Here is an 18,468-nt window from a genome sequence, read left to right on the forward strand (position 1 = left end):
GGGAAGGGCGGGGGACAACGGAGGGGAGGACGGGTCAGTAGATTATCTGTTCCTGTCACTGCGTTCCCAGGGGGATTAGACAAGGGATTACCTGAGTGTGCCTCTTGTTAACTGTGCGTGCAGACACCGAGAGAAGAGACAAGATCCCGATTCTGCCCCGTTGACACCGGGGTTTGTCGATGGGCCGGGAGAGAGTTCTGGCTGTTCTGGAGCCATATGGTTCATGAATGAGAGCTGTCTTTGATTTCGAATGGTGCTGGTTGGGAGAGGGAGGGGGGGGTTCTTAGAGAGCGGATAATCCTGCTTCTTTCCCACTCGCCTAATGGAGCTCAAACTGCTGCGGCATAGAAACCATTACCTCTGTGCCAGTCGACAGCTTTGGATTACAGGCTGAAGCTGATTTGGTCCCTTCTTCAGGACATGTGTCCCCGCGGTTAGCGTCTGTGTCGTCAGCGCAAGTCACAGAGGAAAGCGACTGTGATCTGAGGGATCCCAGACGCACACACACGTCCACCACGGGGCTGCTTCCGCTCCAAATTCCCCGGCCGAGGCTTTTTAAACCAGCCAAGCCCATCCAGCGAGTTCCCTCTCGGACACTTCAGCCCGGAAGCTGCCCTGCAAGGATCGTCCAGAGGGAGACAGAGTTTGAAAAGAGTTCGGGGAGTATTCCTGTCCAGGAGCGAACCGGATTAAATGGTCAGGGATGAGCACGGATCGAGGAGGCAGTAACGGAGGGACGGAAGATGCGATGGGTTGGTGGTCCTAATGGAAGCGCTCCCCACGAGGAATTTCAGGATTGCAGGGAGACCAGGCGGGAATCTCTGAGTAAGATCAGGGATATAGGGAATTCAGGCTGGAATTACTGAGTAAGATCAGGAATGCAGGGAATTCAGGCCAGAATCACCGGGTAAGACCAGGAATTCAGGTGGGAATTACTGAATAAGATCAGGAATGTCATGAATTCAGGCGGGAATCATTGAATAAGATCAGGAATACAGGGAATTCAGGCAGGAATTACTGAGTAAGATCAGGAATATCAGGAACTCAGGCCAGAATCACTGAATAAGATCAGGAATAGAAAATTTTGCACTTTTGTATTTGAGCATCTCTATTCAGAGCGAGGTAGGGACTGAGGGAAATCTGGGAAGTTTCGAAGATGAATTTCACCAAAACCCATCGGCCAGTAACTCGGCATCAATCCTCCATTTACCGTCTCGCCGAGGACTTCTTCTGGATCGGAGGCAGCATCGTGACACCAGCTACCTGGAGACTGGGACAGTTTGGTAGGTTAGATAGAGTGTCACTCACTCACTCGTGTGATGGTTTTTACAGGAGGAGAAAGGGAGAGTGAAAGAGAGAGAGAGTGAAAGAGGGAGAGAGTGAGAGAGAGTGAAAGAGTGGCAGTGAAAGACAGAGTGGAAGAGAGAGAGAGACTTTCTATGGTATTTTCCACAACCTCAGGACATCACAAAGTGTTTTACAGTCAATGATTTTGATTTGATTTATTATTGTCACATGTATTGGGATACAGTGAAAAGTTTCTTGCGCGCTATACAGACAAATCATACCATTCATAGAGTACACAGGAGAGAAGGAAAGGAGAGAGTGCAGAATGTAGTGTTACAGTCATATCTAGGATGTAGAGAAAGATCAACTTAATATAAGGTAGGTCCATTCAAAAGTCTGACAGCAGCAGGGAAGAAGCTGTTCTTGAATCGGTTGGTACGTGTCCTCAGACTTTTGTATCTTTTCCCAATGGAAGAAGGTGGAAGAGAGAATGTCCGGGGTGCGTGGGGTCCTTGATTATGCTGCTGCTTTGCTGAGGCAGAGGGAAGTGTAGACAGAGTCAATGGATGGGAGGCTGGTTTGAGTGATGGATTGGGCTACATTCACGACTCTTTGTAGTTTCCTGAGGTCTTGGACAGAGCAGGAGCCATACAAAGCTGTGATACAACCAGAAAGAATGCTTTCTATGGTGCATTTGTAAAAATTGGTGAGAGTCGTAATGGACATGCCGAACTTCCTTCGCCTCCTGAGAAAGTTGAGGCGTTGGTGGGCTTTGCATATCACTAAACGATGAAGTAATTTTGAAGTGTAGTCGTTGTGAGAATGCAGGAAATGTGGCAGCTTGTTTGTACACAGCAAGCTCCCGCAATCACCAATGTAATATTGAGCAGGGAATCTGTTCCTATGATGTTGATTGAGGGATGAACATTGGCCGGGACACGGGGGTGACTCCCCTGCTGCTCTTTGAACTTGTGTCATGGGATCTTTTACTTGTGACCGAGAAGGTAGACGTGGCCTTGGTTTAAAGCCTCATGAGGAAGATGGCACCCTTACAGTACTGCACTAGAAGATTCAAGTTCCTGGAGAAACAATGAAATACATTTGAGTTAACTGAGGCTGCGGCTGGGTTTAAAACTGCAAGTTTTGGAATAAGGAATGAATCCCATCTGGGATAGCTGTGTCCATTGGGAGCGGGAGGGAGAATTCCATGAACCCACTGATATCCGTCCCGATTCAATTCTCCCTTTAATGAAGGGTCTGTGTCAGCTGTTAACTAAATGTTAATATAGGTCGCGACTAATTCTAATGCCAGATCGCTTTCATATGAAGCAACAAATGGATTTAGTAGGTAAGCCAGCAAGACATTAGATGGACCCCGAATGAATCATTTAATTACACAGGCAGTAGCTTAATCCTGTTGCTAATGGCTATTGTAATCAGTTGGGCCAGCCTGTGAGGATCTTAATCCAAAGCAAAATAGGTAGCTTGGCAAATTTTGCTATATGTTCTCGTATTCACTCAGTCTGTCTCTTTATAGATGTGTGCTTTTCTCTCTCACCATCTGTTTATCTCTCTCTCTCTCCCTTCCCATTTCTCTGTCGGTCTGTCTTTGTAACTCTCGCTCCCCCTCCCTCTCCCTGTTTCTGTCTCCCTCTGTCTTTGTATCTCTCTCTCTCCTTGTCTCTCTCCCTCTGTCCTTGTAAATCTGTCTCTCTCTCTCTCCTACTCTCTCTCCATTTCTCTCTTCCTCTGTCTTTGTGCATCTCTCTTCCTGTTCCTCTCTCCCTCTATCCTTGTATATCTTTCTCCCCCGAATCACTCCCTGTACCCATGTATATCTCTCTCCCTCTCCCTGTTTCTCTCTCCCTCTATCCTTGAGTATCTTTCTCCCCTGTCTCTCTCACTCCCTCTATCCTTGAGTATCTTTCTCCCCTGTCTCTCTCACTCCCTGTATCCTTGTATATCTCTCTACCTCCCCTTGTCTCTCCCTCCCTCTATCCTTACGTATCTCTCTCTCTCTTTCTCTCACACACACCATTGGCTCCCTGACCCTCACAAACCAAATGTAATTTGCTTGACGTTAGTTGGAATTCTCCCTGCGGTTCTTTCTGTTTCTATTCCTCTTCATCATGCCTTTCTCAAACTGTCCCTCTTCATCATGCCTTTCTCAAACTGTCCCTCTTCATCATGCCTTTCTCTCTGTCTCTGTCCTGTGCCTCTTGTTTCTGTTTTTGCTCACTCCCTCCCAGCCTTTAACACGAGGCTCAGTCTGCAGAGACTTCACTGCATGAAAGGACCCCCGCAAACTGTTTCAGGATTGGGGGTGGGGGGGGGGGGGGGGGGTAGCAGGGGAAGAGAGCATCTTTCAGAACCTTCGGTGTAGAATGGATAATTGAGCAGCTGCGAAGCACAGCCTGTGGTACAATGCAGGGAATGCGGCAGCCAATCTGTGCACAGCAAGATCCCACAATACGGGGCGGCACGGTGGCACACTGGTTAGCACTGCTGCCTCACAGCGCCAGGGACCTCGGTTCGATTCCCGGCTTGGGTCACTGTCTGTGTGGAGTCTGCACGTTCTCCCCGTGTCTGTGTGGGTTTCCTCCGGGTGCTCCGGTTTCCTCCCACAGTCTGAAAGACGTGCAGGTTAGGGTGCATTGGCCATGCTAAATTCTCCCTCAGTGTACCCGAACAGGCGCCAGAGTGTGGCAACCAGGGGATTTTCACAGTAACTTCATTGCAGTGTTAATGTAAGCCTACTTGTGACATTGATAAATAAACATGAAAGATCAACTCATTGCCGTGTATCACATTTTTAAGAGGCTTGACGCAGTTTGAGAGGCTGCTGCCCTGGATTGGAAAGTCGAGAATGTGTTGGGGGGGGTGGTGGTGGGGGTGGAGGGTGGGGTTTGGCTGGGAGGGGAGACATTGTCTCAGGGTGAGGGGTCGACCACTTAGGACTGAGATGCGGTGAAATTTCTTCACTGGGAGGGTTGTGAATCTTTGGAATTCTGTATGCCAGAGGGCTGTGGATGCTCCTTCATTGAATATATTCACATCCCTGAACAATAGATTTCTGGACACCAAGAGAATCGCGGGATATGGGGACAGTGTGGGAAAGTGGAGTTGATCCAGATGTTTCTCCAGTATTTTATTGAATGGCAGTGTTGGTATACCCCTGATCTGCTCCTATTTCCTATCTCTTTGGGGCCAGGTACCCAGTGCTTGCTTTAGGGTAAATATTGGCCGTGGATAACAGGGATTTCCCCTCCTCTTCATCAAACAGTGCCGTGGGATTTTTGATGTCCGCTTGAGAAAGCAGACAGGGCTTTGCTTTACTGTCTCACCCGAATGGTGTACCCCCAACAAAGCGGCACTGCCTCAGTGCCGCCTTCCGAATACTGGCCCAGATTTTCTGCTCCAGCTTTGTAAGCGGGAATCGAAGGCACAATGTCCTGAGAATGTTCTCACTGAGTCCCAGTTGATACCAAACCATTGGCCTGCTGCATCATTCTAATCAATTTGATTTGATTTGATTTATTATTGTCGCATATATTGGGATACAGTGAACAGTATTGTTTCTTGCGCACTATACAGACAAAGCATACTGTTCACAGAGTACATAGTGGAGGAGTAAAGGAGAGGATGCAGAATGCAGCATTGCAGTCACAGATAGGGTGTAGAGAAAGATCAGCTTAAGATAAGGTAGGTTCATTCAAAGGTCTGATGGCCGCAGGGAAGAAGTCTGCATGTTCTCCCCGTGTCTGTGTGGGTTCACCCTAACCTGCACACCTTTCGGACTGTGGGAGGAAACCGGAGCACCCGGTTCTTGAGTCGGTTGTTACGTGACCTCAGAACTTTGTATCTTTTACCCGACGGAAGAAGGTGGAAGAGAGAAGGTGGAAGAGAGAATGTTTGGGATGATTATGCTGGCTGCTTTTCCGAGGCAGCGGGAAGTGTAGACAGAGTCAATGGATGGGAGGTTGGTTTGCTTCTTGGACTGTCTCAAAAACATAGTATTTTGGTGAGAATGGTTGGGTAAACTCCACATCACCTTCAACCTCCTCTGCATAGAATTGTTTAGAATTTCATTGAATCATAGAATCCCGACAGTGCAGAAAGAGGCGATTCGGCCCATCGAGTCTGCACCGACAACAATCCCACCCAGGCCCTATCCCCACAACCCTACGTAATCTACCTGACACTAAGGACCAATTTAGCACGGCCAATCAACCTAACTCGCACAATGTGGACCGTGGGAGGAAACCGGAGCACCCGAAAGAAACCCACGCAGACATGGTGAGAATGTGCAAACTCTGCACAGTCACCCGAGGCCAGAATTGAACCTGGGTCCTGGGCACCGTGAGGCAGCAGTGCCACGAGCTACCCTAACAGCGCAGAATCAGAAAGTTCATACTGCACATGAGGCTCCTTCCATCCCCTACGTGGTCTCCCCCACCAGCATATCCGTCTATTCCAGCGATGGGCAACCTCGTGAGCGCGCCGCATGAGTGGCCCTCCTTCATCTCAGTGCGCCACGAGATTGAAATCTGGCTCGTTCACTAACCTTGAATAAGATTGAATGCATTTAAAATGTGCCGAATATTTCACAACGAGTTATAGCAAATGCTTCATCATTCATTTATTAATAGCACTGTCATCGACTTCAGACGGTAAAAAGAAAAGAAATCTTTACGGCTGATTGAACACAGAGGGAGCGCACGGCTCTCACAGACCGTGTTGTGGGCAATCAGCACCCACCTCACTTCACTTCTTCTTGATTTATATGCGAATCACTTCAGTCACACCGGTGGGGAAGAAGCCAGGCAGATGGAAATCAGCACAATGTGGTAACTCTACGCACAGACAACAGTGAACAAAATATCTCGTGGCGCGTACTCAGAACCCTGACAGGCTGCATCTCGCCACTGGGCCGCAAGTAGCTTACCACTGCTCTATTCAGGGTCCCGGGTTCGATTCCCGGCTCGGGTCACTGTCTGTGTGGAGTTTGCACATTCTCCTCGTGTCTGCGTGGGTTTCCTCCGGGTGCTCCGGTTTCCTCCCACAGTCCAAAGATGTGCGGGTTAGGTTGATTGGCCAGGTTAAAAATTGCCCCTTAGAGTCCTGGGATGCGTAGGTTAGAGGGATTAGCGGGTAAATGTGTGGGGGGTAGGGCCTGGGTGGGATTGTGGTCGGTGCAGACTCGATGGGCTGAATGGCCTCCTTCTGCACTGTAGGGTTTCTATGATTTCTATGATTCTATGATTTCTATTCCATCCTCCCGCGTATACTTACTTATAGTGGGTGCCACAGGTCCTCCCTCTGGCAGCAATTTCCACATTCTCCATTTGTCTAAAGGGGTTTCTCCTGAATTCCCAATTGCATTATTGGCATCCATCTTATCTTTTAAGACCCTGAGTTTTGGATTCAGACACAATTGGAAACACCTTTTCCGCATCAACTCTACCAAATCCTGCAGAACACTGACCTTCCGAACTACCGAGTCTCTGCTTTCTCCTTACCACGAGAAAAGATGTCTGTTCAGTCGCCCCTTTGGTGACCAACTTGAGATCAGGAACTCGCCACCCTGCCTGAGCCCGTGTCTGCTGCTCCAACATACTGGGGCAAATTTTCCTGTTCTGCCCGCCACAGGAATCGTAGCGGGCGAGGGGCGGATCATGGAAAGGTCCATTGACCTCGGATGGGATTTTCCGGTCTCGGGGTGAGAGAGGTCAGCAAGCCCCGCCCACTGTGCCGATGTTTGAATACAACAAGAGGAGTTCTATTTTCACCTACCTGGGCGGCACGGTGGCACACTGGTTAGCACTGCTGCCTCACAGTGCCAGGGACCTGGATTCAACTCCAGCCTCGGGTCACTGCTTGTGTGGAGTTTACACATTCTCCCCATATCTGCGTGGGTTTCCTCCGGATGCTCCGGTTTCCTCCCACACTCCAAAGATGTGTGGGTTAGGTGGATTGGCCATGCTAAATTGCTCCTTTGTGTCCAAAGATGTTTAGGTTAGAGGGATGAGTGGGGTAAATACGTGGGGTTACGGGGACAGGGCCCGCCAGAGAGTCGGTGCAGACTTGGTGGGCTGAATGGTCTCCTTCTGCACTGTAGAGAATCTATGACTCTATGATACTCTGTTCCCCATTGTAGGCAGCGCTGCTGTATAATCACTCTCACCCTCACTGACCTCCTGTTAAACCCGTTCCTCAATTTCACCAAATTAAAATAGCCCTTTACAAATCCCTCCGTGAACTCTACTGCCTCCTGCAGCCTGGAGGCCTTCCCTGCACCCTTCAACCCACCACTGACCTCCATCTTTCCCTCTGTCTTTCATTGCTTCTGCCTCATTTCCTCTAGCTCCCCTCCTGATGTACCCCACCCCCCCCCCCTTGTTTCCCCCTTTCCCAGCTTCGAAAACCCCCAATTCTTCCAGGGCTTGTCTCCCCGTGTGTGACTATGTAACTTTGCCTGTGTCTGGCCCTACCTCAGCCCATCTACTGCTGAACCCCTTCACCCATCCGGCAACCTCCAGACTTGCTGAGTGCTTCCAGTGTTACCCTGACCCATGGCCAGCCTGCCACCTGCTGCCCTCCATAAAATGGAGCTGATCTGAAACTCTGCTCCTCCCCAACACGCACAGCGCTCCGCCACGTTCTCTGGGTCCCAGTTTGGCCTCAATCTCAAAAATATGTCCTTTTCAAATCTCTCCATGTCCCATATCCTCTCTCGCTCTGTTTCAATGGAACGTCATGATGGCACAGTGGTTAGCACTGCTGCCTCACAATGCCAGGGACCCAGGTTCAATTCCCAGCTTGGGTTGCTGTCTGTGCGGAGTCTGCGCATTCTCTCCATATCTGGGTGGGTTTCCTCCAGGTGCTCCGGTTTCCTCCTACAGTCCAAAGATGTGTGGGTTAGGTGGATTGGCCATGCTAAATTGCCCCTTAGTGTCAGGGGGACTAGCTAGGGTAAATGCATGGGGATAGGGCCTGGGTGGGATTGTTGTCACAGAGGTTTACATCATGGAAACAGGCCCTTCGGCCCAACTTGTCCATGCATCCTTTTTTTTAAACCGCTAAGCTCATCCCAATTGCCCACATTTGGCCCATATCTCTCTATACCCATCTTACCCATGTAACTGTCTAAACGCTTTTTAAAAGATAAAATTGTACCCGCCTCTACTACTACCTCTGACAGCTCGTTCTAGACACTCACCACCCGCTGTGTGAAACAATTGCCCCTCTGGACCCTTTTGTATCTCTCCCCTCTCACCTTAAACCTATGCCCTCTAGTTTTAGACTCCCCTAACTTTGGGGAGTTGGTGCAGACTCGATGGGCCGAATGGCCTCCTTCTGCACTGTAGGGATTCTATGATTCTATAAACTCCTTCAGCCTCCGAGATCGATACACCCTTGCTTTTGAAAAAAGTTAATCGTGGAGTTCAGTGACTAAATACAATCCCAGTCCCCCCGTCCCCCCCACCTCAAATAAAACATTAAAAGGAACTAATTTCCCGGCATAGAATCCAACTTTAATGAGCTCATGATGTTAATTATTTAACACATTCGAACACAGAGTTGCTAGAATTTAATTTGAGAGCAATTTGTACCACCAGCACTCACTCTTCAATAATTTACCTTGTGTTGGCTGAGTGAGCAACATTAAATCTCGATGTACATAAGTCTAAAGTGTAAACTGTGTGCCGACTGCCTGAAATCCAACATCTCCCTCTCCTCAGTGCAGTGCATTTATTAGTGCCAACAAGCTGGCTTCCATTAACACTGCAATGCAGTTACTGTGAAAATCCCCCAGTCGCCACACTCCGGCGCCTGTTCGGCTACACTGAGGGAGAATTTAGCATGGCCAATGCACCTAACCAGCAGGTCTTTCGGGCTGTGGGAGGAAACCGGAGCACCCGGAGGAAACCCATGCAGACACGGGGAGAACGTGCAGACTCCGCACAGACAGTGACTCAAGCCAGGAATCGAACCTGGGTCCCTGGTGCTGTGAGGCATGATGTGGAGGTGCCGGCGTTGGACTGGGGTAAACACAGTAAGAAGTCTCACACCAGGTTAAAGTCCGACAGGTTTATTTGGTAGCGCTAGCCACTAGCTGTGCCACCGTGCTGCCCCATGAGGAAGAGTTTGAGCTGTTTTTGTGCCACTGGGATATCGCAGGTGAAAGCTCCCCGCTCTCTGCCACCAATGCAGATGGGTGTTACGCATTCTGGAAACTTCTCCTGAGCCCTTTTCCCTCCATTTTCCACAATCCCCATCTCCATGGTAACACACTTTTCCAAATAAAAATGTATTTCTCTCCCTCTTTTCTCTCCAAAATACTGATTCGGTTGCTTCAGGAACTGTGGCACCTCATATTCCTGTTAAACCAGGAATCTACAGGAATTTCTTCAAAATAGAAAAGAGAAAACTGGATAAAAATGATCTGTGCTGATGTAGCGGAATTCAGCCCAGTGTCAATCACTGTATTTAGAATGAAGCTGTGCTGTCAGATCTGACATGTCTCTCTGACAGGGTGTTCAGTACGAAGCAATGTGATTGTATTGATCCATGTTGGGTAGATTAGTACACGAGTGTCCTTCCCCTATAATACACAACTTTCAATGTGTCCAGAAATGTAGGCCCCTCTCCTGAAACCCAAAACCCCCTTGCTTTATTCCGATAATTACACATCTCTGTAAATCAGTTATTGCACGCACATCTTTACAACCACACTCACACATACAGCAATTCCTGACACACATGGAAGTTGCACGCGCATCAGTTACACACGCATCAGTTACACACGCACCAGTTACACACACATCAGTTACACACGCATCAGTTACACACGCATCAGTTACACACACATCAGTTACACACGCACCAGTTACACACGCATCAGTTACACACACATCAGTTACACACGCATCAGTTACACACGCATCAGTTACACACGCACCAGTTACACACGCATCAGTTACACACACATCAGTTACACACGCATCAGTTACACACGCATCAGTTACACACACATCAGTTACACACGTATCAGTTACACACACATCAGTTACACACGCATCAGTTACACACGCATCAGTTACACACGCACCAGTTACACACGCATCAGTTACACACACATCAGTTACACACGCATCAGTTACACACGCACCAGTTACACACGCATCAGTTACACACACATCAGTTACACACGCATCAGTTACACACACATCAGTTACACACGCATCAGTTACACACGCATCAGTTACACACACATCAGTTACACACGCATCAGTTACACACACATCAGTTACACACGCATCAGTTACACACACATCGGTTACACACACATCAATTACACACGCATCAGTTACACACGCATCAGTTACACACACATCAGTTACTCACACATCAGTTACACACACATCAGTTACACACGCATCAATAACACACACATCGGTTACACACGCATCAGTTACACACACATCAGTTACACACACATCAGTTACACACACATCAGTTACACACGCATCGGTTACACACGCATCAGTTACACACACATCAGTTACACACGCATCAGTTACACACACATCGGCTACACACGCATCAGTTACACACACATCGGTTACACACACATCAGTTACACACACATCGGTTACACACGCATCAGTTACACACACATCGGTTACACACACATCAGTTACACACACATCAGTTACACACGCATCAGTTACACACGCATCGGTTACACACACATCGGTTACACACACATCGGTTACACACACATCAGTTACACATGCATCAGTTACACACGCATCAGTTACACACACATCAGTTACACACGCACCAGTTACACACGCATCAGTTACACACGCATCGGTTACACACGCATCGGTTACACACGCATCAGTTACACACACATCAGTTACACACACATCAGTTACACACGCATCGGTTACACACGCATCAGTTACACACATATCAGTTACACACACATCAGTTACACACACATCAGTTACATACACCAGTTACACACGCATCAGTTACACACACATCAGTTACATACACCAGTTACACACACATCAGTTACACACACATCAGTTACACACACATCAGTTACACACGCATCGGTTACACACGCATCAGTTACACACGCATCGGTTACACACGCATCAGTTACACACGCATCAGTTACACACGCATCAGTTACACACACATCAGTTACACACACATCAGTTACATACACCAGTTACACACGTATCAGTTACACACACATCAGTTACACACGCATCAGTTACACACACATCAGTTACACACACATCAGTTACACACACATCAGTTACACACGCATCAGTTACACACACATCGGTTACACACACATCAGTTACACACGTATCAGTTACACACGCATCAGTTACACACACATCGGTTACACACACATCAGTTACACACACATCAGTTACACACGTATCAGTTACACACACATCAGTTACATACACCAGTTACACACGTATCAGTTACACACGCATCAGTTACACACGCATCAGTTACACACACATCAGTTACACACACATCAGTTACACACGCATCAGTTACACACGCATCAGTTACACACACCAGTTACACACGTATCAGTTACACACGCATCAGTTACACACGTATCAGTTACACACACATCAGTTACACACGCACCAGTTACACACGCATCAGTTACACAGACATCAGTTACACACACTTCAGTTACATACACCAGTTACACACGCATCAGTTACACACGCATCAGTTACACACGCATCAGTTACATACACATCAGTTACATACACCAGTTACACACGCATCAGTTACACACGCATCAGTTACACACGCATCAGTTACACACACATCAGTTACACACACATCAGTTACATACACCAGTTACACACGTATCAGTTACACACGTATCAGTTACACACGCATCAGTTACACACGTATCAGTTACACACACATCAGTTACACACGCACCAGTTACACACGTATCAGTTACACACACATCAGTTACACACACATCAGTTACACGCACATCAGTTACACACGCATCGGTTACACACGCATCAGTTACACACACATCAGTTACACACGCATCGGTTACACACGCATCAGTTACACACACATCAGTTACACACGCATCAGTTACACACGCATCAGTTACACACACATCAGTTACACACACATCAGTTACACACACATCAGTTACACACACATCAGTTACACACGCATCAGTTACACACGCATCAGTTACACACACATCAGTTACACACACATCAGTTACACACGCATCAGTTACACACACATCAGTTACACACGTATCAGTTACACACACATCAGTTACACACGCATCAGTTACACACACATCAGTTACACACGCATCAGTTACACACACATCAGTTACACACGCATCGGTTACACACACATCAGTTACACACGCATCAGTTACACACGTATCAGTTACACACACATCAGTTACACACACATCAGTTACACACGCATCAGTTACACACGTATCAGTTACACACACATCAGTTACACACGCATCAGTTACACACACATCAGTTACACACGCATCAGTTACACACGTATCAGTTACACACACATCAGTTACACACGCATCAGTTACACACACATCAGTTACACACGTATCAGTTACACACGTATCAGTTACACACACATCAGTTACACACACATCAGTTACACACACATCAGTTACACACGTATCAGTTACACACACATCAGTTACACACGCATCAGTTACACACACATCAGTTACACACGCATCAGTTACACACGTATCAGTTACACACACATCAGTTACACACACATCAGTTACACACGCATCAGTTACACACACATCAGTTACACACACATCAGTTACATACACCAGTTACACACACATCAGTTACACACACATCAGTTACACACACATCAGTTACATACACCAGTTACACACGCATCAGTTACACACGCATCAGTTACACACACATCAGTTACATACACCAGTTACACACACATCAGTTACATACACCAGTTACACACACATCAGTTACGCACACATCAGTTACACACGCATCAGTTACACACACATCGGTTACACACGCATCAGTTACACACACATCAGTTACATACACCAGTTACACACGTATCAGTTACACACGCATCAGTTACACACGCATCAGTTACATACACCAGTTACACACACATCAGTTACACACGCATCAGTTACACACACATCAGTTACACACGTATCAGTTACACACGTATCAGTTACACACACATCAGTTACACACACATCAGTTACACACACATCAGTTACACACGCATCAGTTACACACGTATCAGTTACACACACATCAGTTACACACGCATCAGTTACACACACATCAGTTACACACGCATCAGTTACACACGTATCAGTTACACACACATCAGTTACACACACATCAGTTACACACGCATCAGTTACACACACATCAGTTACACACACATCAGTTACATACACCAGTTACACACACATCAGTTACACACACATCAGTTACACACACATCAGTTACATACACCAGTTACACACGCATCAGTTACACACGCATCAGTTACACACACATCAGTTACATACACCAGTTACACACACATCAGTTACATACACCAGTTACACACACATCAGTTACACACACATCAGTTACACACGCATCAGTTACACACACATCGGTTACACACGCATCAGTTACACACACATCAGTTACATACACCAGTTACACACGTATCAGTTACACACGCATCAGTTACACACGCATCAGTTACATACACCAGTTACACACACATCAGTTACACACACATCAGTTACATACACATCAGTTACACACACATCGGTTACACACGCATCAGTTACACACACATCGGTTACATACACCAGTTACACACGTATCAGTTACACACGCATCAGTTACACACGCATCAGTTACATACACCAGTTACACACACATCAGTTACACACACATCAGTTACATACACATCAGTTACACACACATCGGTTACACACGCATCAGTTACACACACATCAGTTACACACACATCGGTTACACACGCATCAGTTACACACACATCGGTTACATACACCAGTTACACACACATCAGTTACACACACATCGGTTACACACGCATCAGTTACACACACATCAGTTACACACACATCGGTTACACACACATCAGTTACACACACATCAGTTACACACACATCAGTTACACACACATCGGTTACACACGCATCAGTTACACACACATCGGTTACATACACCAGTTACACACACATCAGTTACACACACATCGGTTACACACGCATCAGTTACACACACATCGGTTACACACGCATCAGTTACACACACATCGGTTACACACGCATCAGTTACACACGCATCAGTTACACACGCATCAGTTACACACGCATCAGTTACACACACATCAGTTACACAGACATCAGTTACACACGCATCAGTTACACACGCATCAGTTACACACACATCAGTTACACACGCATCAGTTACACACACATCAGTTACACACACATCAGTTACACACGTATCAATTACACACGTATCAGTTACACACACATCAGTTACACACGTATCAGTTACACACACATCAGTTACACACACATCAGTTACACACGCATCAGTTACACACGCATCAGTTACACACGCATCAGTTACACACACATCAGTTACACACACATCAGTTACACACACATCAGTTACACACACATCAGTTACACACACATCGGTTACACACGCACCAGTTACACACACATCAGTTACACACACTACAGATTTCACCCACTCGAGTAGAACATACATTACGCATACACAGGTGTTACTCATGCAACCGATGTTACACACAATCGCACCTATACGGGCATTACTCACTCACACAAACACGCCACTCACTCGTAGACATCAACTTACACAGCAAACAGAGAGACAAACATTACACAGAAATTCACACGCATCGTGTGAACATTACTCTCTGTCATCCAAAGAGAGACAGATATAAATAAAGAGATAGACATACTTTCCATCTGTTCCCCCGTTCAGTAACAAATCTCTCATTCGAACATCTCTCTGACACTCGCAGCTCTGTCATTGTTGAAAGATTTCCGGTGTGGGTTTTGTGGGTGGCACGGTGGCACAGTGGTTAGCACTGCTGCCTCACAGTGCCAGGGACCCAGGTTCGATCCCCGGCTTGGGTCACTGTCTGTGTGGAGTTTGCACATTTTCCCCGTGTCTGCGTGGGTTTCCTCCGGGTGCTCCAGTTTCCTCCCACAGTCCAAAGACGTGCTGGTTAGGTGCATTGGCCATGCTAAATTCTCCCTCAGTGTACCCGAACAGGCGCTGGAGTGTGGCGATGAGGGGATTTTCACAGTAACTTCATTGTAGTGTTAATTCTACGCCTACTTGTGACTAATAAATAAACTTTTTCCTTTTGTTGGGATATTCTGATCAGTATCTTGTGCAGATTTTTAATGACTGCTAACCACTGTGCCACCATGCCACCCATAGATCAATTATAACTAGAACACCAGTCTCTGAACCCACTCTCCCACCACGGAGCATCTGGGTGCTTTTACCCTTTATTGTTCAATGCCCCCCCCGCTCGGACATCGAGAGCACAGACCCCTGGGTTTCCTTCACAACCCCCAGGTCCTATCACTTCACCCAGCCCTGGGAACTGGTCACCAGGAGTCTGCGGACACGGATCAGGCCCCACTCCAATTCCTCCCCATACCAAGCAGCTCTCATTGGGAACAGAGTGAAGGGAACCTCTATCCCAGTAACTGTGGGGCGGCACGGTGGCACAGTGGTTAGCACTACTGCCTCACAATGCCACGGATTCGGGTTCGATTCCCGGTTTGGGTGGCTGTCTGTGTGGAGTCTGCACGTTCTCCCCATGTCTGCATGGGTTTCCTCCGAGTGCTTCGGTTTCCTGCCACAGTCCAAAAGATGTACCAAATTCTCCCTCAGTGTACCCAAACAGGCGCCAGAGTGTGGCAACTGGGAGATTTTCACAGTAGCTTCATTGCAGTGTCAATGTAAGCCTACTTTTGACACTGATAAATAAACTTTAAAAACTTTAAACTTTGAAAATGGAATGGGTAAGTACTTGTGAAGGGAGACAGCAGGGAGCGATAACTCTTTTAAACAATTTTAGAGTCATTTACAGCATAGAATGAGGCTATTCGGTCCAACAATTTTATACTGGCTCTCAGTGGAACCATCCAATCAGACTCATTCCCCTGTTTCCTAATCCTCCCCCACCCACCGCCCCCACAAGGTTATTTCCTTCATCCAATTTCCTTTGGGAATCATTGATCAAGAATTGGTGAAAGTACGATGGGCCAAATGGCCTCCGGCTGTGCCATTGTGACTCTATGTGCTGTTTGGTCAGGAGGGCTGTTTACCGCCCAGTGGAGTTGAGTTGCTGTCCTGTGCACTGACGTCCGCTCTCTCTCTTTGCCCCCCCTCCTCTGCAGTGGAGCGATGTATGAGTTTGATGCAGTCCGGGACCCAGATGGTGAAGCTGAGAGGAAGCTCCAAGGGCCTGGTCCGCTTCTACTATCTGGACGAACACAAGACCTGCATCAGGTGGAGACCTTCCAGGAAAAACGAGAAAGCCAAAAGTAAGTGAGGACATCGTCAGACGGGCCTCCGGTTAAAGCGGGAACTTTGTGGTCATATCGCACACCCTCAACAACAACAGGTTGCATTTGTGTAGCGCCTATCAAACACTTGGAGCATCCCAAAGTGAACTGGCAGCCGACACGTTTATTTCTGGAGCTCAGTCACTGGCTGAAATATCCCGTCCTCGCTCGCGGCGGGGATTCTCTGGCCCCGCTGCAAAGTGGACGGAGTTTCGGCTGCGACACCAAATTCCCGGTTCTCGCCTGGTATGAGTCCCGCCATAGACGAGACCGGAGACTCCCGCCCCATTGTTGCCACATCGGCAATCGCGGCGCGTAGCGAGATCAGGGGCGGCGATGGCCCAGTGGTATTATCGCTGGACTATTAATTCAGAAACTCAGCTCATGTTCTGGGGACCCGGGTTCGAATCGCGCCACGTCAGATGGTGGAATTTGAATTCAATAAAATAACATCTGGAATTAAGAATCTATTGATGACCATGAAACCATTGTCAGAAAATCCCATCTGGTTCACTAATGTCCTTTAGGGAAGGAAATCTGCCATCCTTACCCGGTCTGGCCTACATGTGAATCCAGAGCCACAGCAATGTGGTTGACTCTCAACTGCCCTCTGAAATGGCCTAGCAAGCCACTCAGTTTAAGGGCAAACTAGGGATGGGCAATGAATGCTGGCCAGCCAGTGACACCCATGAATGAATAAATAGAAAGAATTTTAAAAAACATCACACACCAGCACTGAACTGAGTGGGCAGTTCCTCACCAAGATTGAGGTTCTAATCCAGCATCCATTTCTTGCGGGGGATAGGGGTGCCTCGGAAATGATGTGAGAATGGTGTCCTGCCATGCCTTTGGCGAATCTGTGGAATTCACTACCACAGGAAGTAGTCGAGGCTAAAACGTTGTGTGATTTCAAGAAGAAATTAGATATAGCTCCTGGAGTTAAAAGGATCAAAGGATATGAGAAGTGGGGAGGATCAGAATGTTGACTTGATTTGATTGACCTTGATCAGAATGAATGGCAGAACAGGGCCAATTGCCTCCTGCTTCTAGTTTCTATGATTACCTGCTCATTCAGCACATTGCGGTCTGTGAGAATGGTCTGTTCCTGTGATTTACATTCTATGTAGAGGGGCCCTGGCTGTTCCCTGCTGGAAATTGCCAAACTTGCAACACGTCTGAAATCCACCAAGCCTCTACCACCAAGATCAAAGACAGCATGGAAATGCCACCATCTGCAAGATAGACAGCACCGTGGCACAGTGGTTAGCACTGCTGCCTCATAACACCGGGGACCCGGGTTCAATTCCAGCCTCGGGTTCCTGTCTGTGTGGAGTCTGCACATTCTCCCCGTGTCTGCGTGGGTTTCCTCCGGGTGCTCCAGTTTCCTCCCACACTCCAAAGATGTGTAGGTTAGGTGGATTGGCCATGCTAAATTGTCCCTTGGTGTCCAAAGATGTGTA

General features: G+C 47.5%; 1 protein-coding gene across 1 annotated transcript in view; it reads left to right on the plus strand.

Moving 5' to 3' along the window:
- Positions 1–1,156: 1,156 nt before the first annotated feature.
- LOC144488285 (1-phosphatidylinositol 4,5-bisphosphate phosphodiesterase eta-2-like) overlaps positions 1,157–18,468 on the plus strand; it is a gene marked incomplete at its 3' end in the record, with an annotated part of 86,807 nt that continues 69,495 nt past the window's right edge. The window contains exons 1-2 of the mRNA XM_078206329.1: positions 1,157–1,283; positions 16,841–16,987. Of these exons, the coding sequence (XP_078062455.1) occupies positions 1,157–1,283; positions 16,841–16,987 (274 nt within the window). The remainder of the gene's footprint in view (positions 1,284–16,840; positions 16,988–18,468) is intronic.

The sequence above is a fragment of the Mustelus asterias genome, unplaced genomic scaffold (genome assembly GCF_964213995.1).
Source record: "Mustelus asterias unplaced genomic scaffold, sMusAst1.hap1.1 HAP1_SCAFFOLD_1437, whole genome shotgun sequence".
NCBI classification, from domain to species: domain Eukaryota; kingdom Metazoa; phylum Chordata; class Chondrichthyes; order Carcharhiniformes; family Triakidae; genus Mustelus; species Mustelus asterias.